The sequence below is a fragment of the Puma concolor genome, chromosome D1 (genome assembly GCF_028749965.1).
Source record: "Puma concolor isolate L17-30 chromosome D1, mPumCon1.1.hap2, whole genome shotgun sequence".
Taxonomy (NCBI): Eukaryota; Metazoa; Chordata; class Mammalia; order Carnivora; family Felidae; genus Puma; species Puma concolor.
Window position 1 is genome coordinate 69,526,768 of NC_141676.1, and position 10,890 is coordinate 69,537,657.

The window sequence follows — 10,890 nt, forward strand, 5'->3', positions numbered from 1 at the left end:
CCCTCATTCCAAGCTTTGGAAGAAGACCAAAAACTGTGTGTGCTGCCTCCCAAGCATGCCAAGTCCTTGGGTCAAACATTTCCAAATGTTCTATCAATTCCTTCTGTTTACAACCTCTAAATATAATTTCTTTCTCATCCTTTGACATTTGAAAATTATTAACTTTTCTTTAAGGCATTCAAGCCTGTAATTGAACTGTTTATCTCCTAACACATGAGATCCTAAAGCACCAGCCTCTTGCTTTCTAATTTAGTATTATGGACTCAAACGGTTTTGCTAAATTGTTTAAGGCAGGTAAAAAATATATGCTTTTCTTTTGAACTCCAAGCCACCAGCAATATTTGAGCTTTTTTTTTTTAAGATTTTATCTTTAAGTAATCTCCACACCCAACATGGGGCTCGAACTCACGAGATCAAGAGTTGCAAGCTTTACCAACTGAGCCAGCCAGGCGCCCCTATTTGAGCCTTTTCTATGGTACCAGTGTTGTTTTATGTTACAAATATTTGTGTATTTGTTCACTGCATTGTAAACTTCTTTGAAGGAAGGAGCTATGCCTTATTCACTTTTGTGTCCCTCTGTCTCGCACAGAATCTTGCCCATAGTAGGAATTCAAGCATGTAATACATGACTTATGTGATAGAGATAGGAATGTGGTAATATACGGAATGCTTCCCAAATCAAAAATACAATAAATATATTTAATTACAAATCAAAAATGTTAGCTATCTAAGTATTCTTGGCAACTCCTAACAAGAAATACTGAATCTAAACCCCTGAACATTTTTTGTTTCATCATATTCTTCTGAAATACTTTTTCCAGTTTATTTTCTATTATTCTTACCAGTCTATTGCTTTCTCTTTTGTACTGTTGCTTCTAATTTTGCTATCGTCCTGACCTCTTTCTGTGAGCATCTCTCAGGGCAGCACCTGTATAGCTCATACTATATGAGGCAGGGAAAAAGGTGAGTTGGGAGTTCTGTCTAGTAACATTCTGTGTATTTTTCCCACTATCAAGCCTTCTTTAGACAAAAGTTATCAAAATACACTTCTTAAAGACTGATGGGGATTCTGTCAATAGAAGCAGCATGTTCATATTTAAGTTAGCCACATTTCTTTACTAAACGTCAAACCTGCTATGTCTGTGAATGACCTTCCATCACCTGCAAAATAAAAACTAGTGCTTTATTATGCTAAGTGAAATAAGTCAGTCAGAGAAAGACAGATATCATGTGTTTTCACTCATATGTGGAACTTGAGAAACTTAACAGAAGACCATGGGGGAAGGGAAGGGGAAAAAATAGTTACAAACAGGGAGGAAGGCAAACCATAAGAGACTCTTAAATACAGAGAACAAACTGAGGGTTGATGCAGGGGGTGCAGGGGAGAGGGGAAATGGGTGATAGGGATTGAGGAGGGCACTTGTTGGGATGAGCACTGGGTATTGTATGTAAGCAATGAATCACAGGAATCTACCCCCCAAATCAAGAGTACACTGTATACACTGTATGTTAGCCAACTTGACAATAAATTATATTAAAAAAAAAAAAAAGAAAAACTAGACCCGTTAGCATTATTTGGCTCTTCCCTAATTGTCCAGTTTCTCTCCTACTTCTCCCCGCTTCCACTTTGTAGCTATCTACACCAAAATGATTGTGCCTAACATGTGGTTCCTTCTGCCTAGAATGTACCCTCTTTTGTTGCCTAGAGAATCCCTACTTGGCCTTCAAGATCCAGATTAGATGTCATCTCCTCTATTAATTCCCCTTTATCCCCTACACTAGACATAGGGTAACCCTCCCCCCCATACCTGGACAGCTTCCGTTATGGTTTGATCACACTGCTCTCTGTTTTTATCACCATCTTCCCCCACTTACATGGATAAGTTAATTAGTCTTATTTTGTTTATCTATACCTCCAGCTCATAGATAAGTCCAGTGATGTTTTTGAAGGGTAGGAAAGGACAACTCCTACCATTCACTAATAACTGCCTTGCCAAAAAAGTACTGCACATAATCTAGAAAAGAGACCCACCTATTCCTTCTTAGAGAGGAAGGACAAAACAAACCCAGTAATCAATAATACAGGATAGATCTTCCCCTTAGGCAAATGGATTTTTAAGAGTTGAATTTCTTATAAAAGACTAGATAGAAGTAAGTCAACAAGTACCAACATTCATTCTCTTCTTCTGAAAACAGATTGCAAATCACAGGAGGGAAATTGAAGAATTAGAAAATACTATTCATAAACTGGAAGAAGAAAACTTGGTGCTTATTGATCAACTATTCAACTGTAGACTTGTGGATCTCAAAATACCCAGGTGAAAGTCATTAGCATATCTAGAAAGTAGTTTGTCAATGTTTGTATCTGTAAAAAAGTTGTTATTTTTATTTATTTTTTAATGTTTATTTTATTTTTGAGAGAGAGACAGAGTGCAAGCAGGGGAGGGGCAGAGAGAGAGAGAGAGAGGGAGACACAGAACCTGAAGCAGGCTCCAGGCTCTGAGCTGTCAGCATAGAGCCTGCTGTGGGTCTCGAACCCATGAACCATGAGATCATGAGCTGAGCCAAAGCCATACATTTAACCAACTGAACCACCCAGGCACCCCCAAAAGTTATTATTTTTAAAAGATGATTTAATATTTGATACTCCAGCAAGATGACAATTGTTGAAAAGAAAAGAACTCACAAAACAGCCATGATGAAGGTGTAATATTATAATCGACCATTGGTACAGTGCAAACTGTGGCTTGCTTTTTCTAGCAATGCACTGTAGTCATAATAGCAAACACTTAACATGAATATCACAACTGCTGACCTTCAAAATCCTCCACGTCAGCAGGGAAGAGAGGCATAAAAATCAAAGCATACTTGTGAAGCAGAAGAAGTATGAGGTGTGGAGTTAGCACAACGAGGAAGTGATCAACTTTGTGGTAACTTCCTGGAGGTCTTCTGGGCTTCTAGTTACCTTGTGGACTGTACAATTGTTTCCTTTAGTAGTTAGTGGAAGAGTCAAACTATCTTGTAGGCAGAGAAAATATTCCTGCACAAGAGAAACCAAATGTGTATTTTAGGTTCTTTTTCTTGCCTGACAAAAGAATTTTTAATACACCAGCCTTGAGGAAAACTAGGGCCCTGGAATATGGATTAAAACTCAAAGTGGTGATTATAATTTGGGCAGGTATTCAGAAACAAGAAATAATCTAAATAGTAGCATGAGAAGGGAAAGAATCACACAAATGTAGGGTGTATATGTGTTCGATGGGAAACAAATGTCTAGGTCTAGGAATTAAAGCAGAGAAATTCAACGTGGTGGAAGGACCATGAAAAAATTTCTACCCAAATGGTTCCTGTGGCTTGTGTGGCATGGAAAAATACCATTTGTGACATAATCAGGTATTTTTTGTTTGCAAACTTCCTGATGTGTGGATACAGGTAAGTTGTGGAGGGTTTTGTTTGCTGGGCTAAGCGATGGGCATCAGGATACAAGATTGGAGAAACTGGGAGATAGGGCAGTTGCGCTGCAGGCGGAAAGCTGGGCGGGGCCGGGTAGAAAAAGGGGCCCTCTGCTCCCTTCCACAATGTCTGTGTGATGCCCTGCAGAGGTAGACACCAATGCAGATGAGGCAGACAGTCAGGCCGAATGAATTGGCTGTTTCCTGGATGCTTGAATTCCCAGTCTCTTGAGCTGATACTCTTGAGGGGTCCTCTGGGGAAGGGCCTCACTGTGCCCCATAATAAGCACACCCACTTGCCAGCTGTCTTCTGTCTGATCAGGTCTCCAGCTCCACTCTCCTGTCCCGCCTGCTGCTGCTGCCTTCTTAGCAGTCAGGTCTAATCTCCGCAGCCAGTGCTGGCTCTGTGGCTTAACAGGCACTGCTGTACCTGCCATCCACTGTCGTCTTTCCCTTAGGAAGGAGCTACCCTCCAAACAGATGACTCCGCTTGCTGCTTTGATCAGCTCAGTCTGGCATATCTGATTTGGTGCTGCCATGGATGTGAATTACTAGTTACAACAAAGAGGAATTCCTTCACTGGCCAGAGAGAACTTGGCAGTGACAGGCAGGGAGAGGAGAAACTTTTAATGGAGATTCTCATTAAGTTGTTTGCTGTGTCCTATGCAATTTAACCCTATCCAGTTTAACCCCTAACCCCACAAAAATCTTCAGTAGAACTGGCAACGTTCATCAGTGCCTTGTGGGTTGATTTTCTTCAGTGAGAGATATGAGTGTTTTGTCTTGCCTTAGAGTTGGGAGAGATGAATTCAAAATCTGACCAAGCAAAAAGAAACAGCATGGGCGACATTTATAAGAACTGGGTTAGGTACCCTGGTATATGCTTCCAAGGATGGTTTTCCTTCATAACCAGCATTTATCATACTCACGATTACTTATTTAATGTCTGCTTCCTTGCTAGATTGTAAATTGTCTGAGGCAAGTGTTTAGGACATTTTAGAAAGATCTGCATAAAGGAACAGAAATGTGTAAACCCTTCATTGCTGTTACACTACTTTTCCAGAAGGGTAACTCCAAGCATATTCAGCAGCTTTTACTGTAACCCATTTTCAAGTCAAAGAAATATAACACATATTGCATATTTTATGGCAACTTCCATTTTCACCTATTTGTTGAGAACTCAGTCCTATATAATACTAGAATGGGGTGAGAAGTAGACACAAACTGTGCCCAGAGGAAATAGAAAAAGTTGTTTTCCTATTTGGCTGAAAAATGGGGTATTCTAGCTAATAGAGTTACTACCTTTCCCATCCAATGCTCCCCAGACATTTTCCTTTCACAACTTACAAAGAACATCACAGTATTTGTTTAACACATGAGAGGAGGTAAATGTCCACCAGAGGTGACTTCCCAGGGACTCCAGTGCCACAGAACTAGACTAAGTGGACCAATACCTATATAATAGCATTCTTTAAATATTTTCTATATCATCAAGTGTTGCCCTATGATGGTATAAAAATGACAATAAATTAATGATTGAGACAGAATCCAGATTTATGAAGTTTATGACATTTAGTAAGATCATAATTATTCAAAAGGGTAAAACCACTTGGGCACCTGGGTGGCTCTGTCGGTTAAGCGACTGACTTCTGCTCAGGTCATGATCTCACGGTTAGTGAGTTCGGGCCCTGCATCAGGCTATCCGCATCCCCCCCTTCCCGTCCCCCATTCACACACTCTCACGTGTGTGCTCTCTCTAAAAAATAAGTAAACATTTTTTTTTAGGGGCACCTGGGTGGCTCAGTCGGTTGAACGTCAGACTTCAGCCTAGGTCATGATCTCGCCATTCCCGAGTTTGAGCCCTGCATAGTACTCTGTGCTGACAGGCTGGAGTATGTTTCAGATTCTTTCTCCCTCTTTCTCTCTCTGCCCCTCCCCAACTTGTGCTCTGTCTCTATCTCTCAAAAATAAACAAACATTAAAAATAAGTAAACATTTTTTTAAAAAAAGAAGTCTTATAAACATAAATATTGTATGTAGTTACATTATTTGCTTGAAACTTAAGCATTTTGAAGAACGCTTTACTCATGTTCTTTAAATAATTGACAACCTGTAATCCAGGGGCTTCACCCTGACTGCTGAGCTGCTAAGCATGAGGGGTGGTTTGACTATCGACAAGAGTGCAATTCATGCTGTCTTCGGGAAAACTTCATGGAAAAGTTACATGGAGCTTTCCAGAAATCGTATTTTCTGGTTGCAAGTTCAGTGGGCGCTGCAAAGCAGAGAACAGGATTAAACGCATGCCCAGACAGCTTCAATAGCAGACGTACAGCTCCCCAGGCTTGGAGCTGCAACATGGCACTTGGCGACAGACAGCACCTCGATGTCATCTGGGATTCTTGCTGCTTGTTGTCCTTCTCTTTCCCTCTCCATCTTAAAACCACTCATTCAGGCCACGGCTGTTGCTCACCTGGACTACTACAACAGCACCCTAACTGGTGCCAAGCTCACTTTCATTTCCAGAACATTAAGTGTGTCACTCCCTTATCACACAATGCCCTTCCTCACCCCAAACTCTTCCCTGGCAAATAGCCCCTGGTTCTTCAAGACTCCACTCAGGTCCCATCTCCTCCTGGAAACCTTCCCTTACCTCCTAAAAGCTCAACCAGGTGCGCCTTCTCTCTGTGCCATAGCACTTCTCACACTACCCCCATCACCCATCAGGGTACAGAATGTCACCCTAAAGTACTGTAAGTCCATCTGCCACCCCCTTGGGCCTCATGCTTCTCCAGGGGAGAAACTGTCTCAATTTTCATCTGTGTGTCTCCAGAACCTAGCAGAGACACAGACACCAGTGACCAGATGGTACAATGTTTGTTGACAGACTGCTTTTCTCATTTGTTCTTTTTAGGCGACTGTATCTTACTCAAGCTGCTGGACAGACAGTGACACCTGAAGTGCCTTTGGAGTTGCCAGAAACATTTAAAGGTATTATTTTATCGTAATGGTGACAGGTTTTTTTTTTTAAATAACAACTACTTATTGAGCATCTATGACAGGTACCTCGTACCCAAGAGCTATTCAGGGAATAGGTATGTGCCAGTTTCTCCATATTTCTCTTCTCCTTGCAGCACTTGTCCTAACCCACCTCCTTTCTCTAGTCCTGTTTTCAAATTCAAGTCACCACGTTTCACATGGTGTATGTAATTCAGTATTACATAAATACCGGTGGAGAGGGATGGAGTGCTGTCTATACTGGTGTATTTCTGGGTTCTAATTTAGCCAACCAACCAAAATAACAACACACACGAGTTACCATATGATTACCAAAACCTGTCAGCTAAGAGAATGGAATAAACTTGGAGGTTCTAAAAATGGGGCTCACTCTCACATTAATATGTAGACTCTACATTCCTCAAAGATCTTTCAAATTAAAAATGTGACAAAGTGTATATTGCATTTTCATTTTTATCTGTCCCAAAATAACCAATCTCTTTGTATTTATCCCAGAAGAGTCAAAACTGCAATCTGTGGAAGTAAAAAGTGGAAACACGATGAGCTCCTCAGCTGAGAGCTGTGCTTTATGTGTCACTCGTGAGGATGGGACCAGGTACAGCAAGGACCTGAAGACAGATGAGGAAAGTGACTCATGCACAGGGTTTGGGGCCTCTGATATGAAATACTTACTGTATGAGGATGATCAGGATTTCAAGGTAAGATTCATGCAAAAAAAATTCTGACTACTAAGAGAATGCTGTTTTATTAATTAATGGAGAAAATCAACCTATAATACGGATATTGAAAATTTCTGTTTGCAATTATTAGTAAAATTGGCCCACCATTCACATCTCTCATTAGACACAATTTTCACTCCTACCCATGTGCAATTTGCTGTGTATATTCACTAATAGAGTTCCATTCCTAGTATACAATGTAAGTTATCTAATGCCATATAACAAATCATCTCCAAACTTAGTGGCTTGTAACTTCTGTGGCTTATAACTTCTTTCATAACTTCTGTTGGTTAGGAATTTGAGAAGGGCTCCACTGGACACTTCTCACTTGGGCCCTGAGGAGTTGCAGTCATATGTCAGCTGGGGCTACAGTCACCTGAAGGCTTGGCTAGAGTAGGAGGAGATCCACTTCCAAGGTGGCTCACTCACATGGCTGGCAAGTTGATGCTGGCCAAGCTGGGACCCTCAGTTCTTCATCACACGGGCCTCTCGTGGGGTGCCTTTATTGTCTCTTGGTTATGGTGTCAGGCTTCTCCCAGGACAAGCAATACCAGAGACCAAGGTAAGAGCCGCAATATTTTGTATGACTTAGCCTTGGAAATCACACACCATCACTTCCATCATATTCTATTGGTTGATGTAGTTACAAAGCTCCACCCAAGGGGAGGGAATGTAGCTCCTGCATCTGAAAAGAGGAAGGAGCATCATATTCTAAGAAAAGCATGCGGGGGGTGCCTGGGTGGCTCAGTTGGTTGAGCATCTAACTTTGGCTCAGGTCATGATCTCACAATTCATGGGACCAAGCCCCACATCAGGTTTTGCGCTGACCATGCAGAGCCTGTTTTGGATTCTGTCTTCCTCTCTCTGACCCTCCTTCTCTCCCTCTCTTTCCTTTATATATATATATAAAGAAACCATGTGGCTCTCTTCCACTGTAAACTCTTTTTTTTTTCCTTCCCCTCCCCCATGGGTTTCTGTTAAGTTTCTCAGGATCCACCTAAGAGTGAAAACATGGTATCTGTCTTTCTCTGTATGGCTTATTTCACTTAGCATAACACTCTCCAGTTCCATCCATGTTTCTACAATACCCATGTTTTGGGTATTGAGGAGGGCACCTTTTGGGATGAGCACTGGGTGTTGTATGGAAACCAATTTGACAATAAACTTCATATATTGAAAAAATAAATAAATAAATAAATAAATAAATAAAAGACAGAGATTGTCATAGTGGATCAAAAAACACAACCCAACTCTATGTTGTCCACAAAAATACACTTAAATATAAAGACCTGTATAAACTGAAAGCAAATGGATAGAGAAAATAGACCATAAAAAAAAAAAAAGAAAGAAATCATGTGGGACAGGATACCTATTACTGTGGCCATCACTGGAAAGTACAAACCACCATATATACCATATTAGGTGAAATCTGGAGTATCAAAGCTTTTTAATTTTAAAACCTTTTTGGTATATTCCAATTACTCCCACATCTATCCCTTGCTATCTTCCTTCTTGCTACTACTAATAACTTTAAAAGTCATCCTAGAACTTAGGGGGCACTTGGGTGGCTCAATTGGTTAAGCATGTAATTCTTGATTTCAGGTCAGGTCATGATCCCTGATCTCTGTCTCTCTCTCTGTCTCTTTCTTCCTCCAAATAAATAAATAAACTTAAAAAGATCAAAATAAGAGTTCTCCTAGAACTTAAAATCTGGTAGGATAAAATGATGTATGAAAGCAGAAGATACTGAAAAAAAAAATCAAACAAAAACCATTTTAGCTAACTACAACTCAGTCCTGCTAACAACAAGTGACATTTTTTTAATGTTTATTTATTTATTTTGAGAGAGGGAGAGCATGTGCAAGCCGGGGAGGGACAGAGAGAGAAAGAGACAGAGAATCCTAAGCAGGCTCCACGCTGTCAGCACGGAACCCAATGTGGGGCTCAAACCCACAAACCGTGAGATCATGACCTAAATAGAAATCAAGAGTCAGATGCTCAATAGACTGAGCCATCAGTAAATTAGATTTCTGTTTGTTGGTATCTTAAATTACAGTTAGTTTGGCAGAATATGGTAAGCTTTCTTCTACAGTGGCCATTGGTCCTGTGAAAAGTGAAAATTCATGGAGAATTTTCTCAATATTAGAATATTTATAGTCGAAGTAACCTTTGCCAATCCTTCCCATTGTTCTTGAATAATATAGAAAACTCTGCTGTGTTTATATCCTGGCCAGCAGAGGGCTACATACATACAGCTAACATTTTCTTTTACCAATTAAAGACCTTGAGAGAATATATCTCCCCATTCTAATTGGTGCCCCTCATCCAACTCCCTGAAAGACAAGCCTGTCAGCCTTGCTGCCTGCCCTTTGGGAGGTCTTGCCTTACATTCCCCACTGGGTATATAAGTGTATTTAGTGGTTTTTTGTTTACAGTGGTTCTCATATTTCACTTGTTATTCAGTCAGTTAAAAAGGACAATGAAATGTCAGACAAAGGCCAACTATAATAAAGGAAACCTATTTTTTTAATGTTTATTTATTTTTGAGAGAGAAAGCAAGTGGGGGAGGGACAGAGAGAGAGCGAGACAGAGAATCCCAAGCAGACTCTGAGCTATCAGCGCAAAGCCCAATGCAGGGCTCAAACTCACAAACCACGAGATCATGATCTAAACTGAAGTCAGACACTCAACTACTGAGCCACCCAGATGCTCCAAGGAAACCAAACTATTAAGACTGGTAATTTGTTGGGGCACTTGGGTGATTCAGTCGGTAAAGTGCCTGCCTCTTGGTTTCAGCTCAAGTCATGACCTCAGGGTTCCTGACTTTGAGCCCCGTATCAATCTGTCCTGCAAGCATGGAGCATGCTTGGGATTTCGCTCTCCTTCTCCCTCTACCCCTCCCCACCTTGCTTTCTCTCTCTCTCTCAAAACAAACAAACAAACAAACAAACAAACAAACAAACGACTGGTAACTTGTTGAATAACCTCTCATATTCTCTTCTATATCTGTTTATCATAGGATTATGTCAACTTGGGTCCCCTCCAAGTGAAGCTCATGAGTGTGGAGAGCAAGAAGATGCCCATTCATTTTCAAGAGACAGAAATTCCAGTCAAATTCTATGAAGATGTCAAGAGCCCAGAAAGCTATATCACATACAAAATGATGAAGTCTTTTCTCTAAGACTAAAAGCTACAAAGTAAAAATAACAACTTTTCCTTATAAATTTTCATTGGGAACTGAAGTATATCACTTGCCCATTTTATTTACACTTTGGTCCATTATTAAACCAGTTATTTTTAAAGGTCATAATGATATTTAAAATCCAAGTTCTAAGTATTCAGTTATTCATTTATCTGCATGGCATGAGTGACAAAAATGAAAGTACACTTTATATTTCCATATCCAAGTATTCAGAAGCATGATAATGGGCCCTAGATGGTTTCCAAGTTTCCTTACCACTTAAAAATCTGCTGACTAATCTATCATTCCAATATGAAATATTTCAATTAGAAATTTTCTAAGACAAATTTAGAGGTTTGCATAGCACTGACTACAAATCTTTCTCTCTGAGGGTGCCAGTCCACAATTCAAGACTATTCTTTCATCTAACACTATTTATAATAAATACAAAACACTTCGGAAAGAAATAAACTTGAGGGTGATAATTATTGTATAAAAATATTCCACCACGGGGCACCTGGGT

The 10,890-nt window shown here is 40.3% G+C and overlaps 1 protein-coding gene across 9 annotated transcripts in view; it reads left to right on the forward strand.

The window, feature by feature from the left end:
• Positions 1-10,428, forward strand: part of CCDC83 (coiled-coil domain containing 83) — a 68,099-nt gene extending 57,671 nt beyond the window's left edge. For 8 of the 9 annotated variants that reach the window (XM_086678501.1, XM_086678502.1, XM_086678505.1 and 5 more), the window contains 4 exons: positions 2,197-2,318; positions 6,364-6,440; positions 6,963-7,165; positions 10,206-10,428. In XM_086678501.1, coding sequence (XP_086534627.1) covers positions 2,197-2,318; positions 6,364-6,440; positions 6,963-7,165; positions 10,206-10,367 — 564 coding nt within the window. In that variant the 3' untranslated portion in view covers positions 10,368-10,428. The remainder of the gene's footprint in view (positions 1-2,196; positions 2,319-6,363; positions 6,441-6,962; positions 7,166-10,205) is intronic. The other variant, XM_086678506.1, reaches the window with a different exon arrangement.
• Positions 10,429-10,890: the final 462 nt, after the last annotated feature.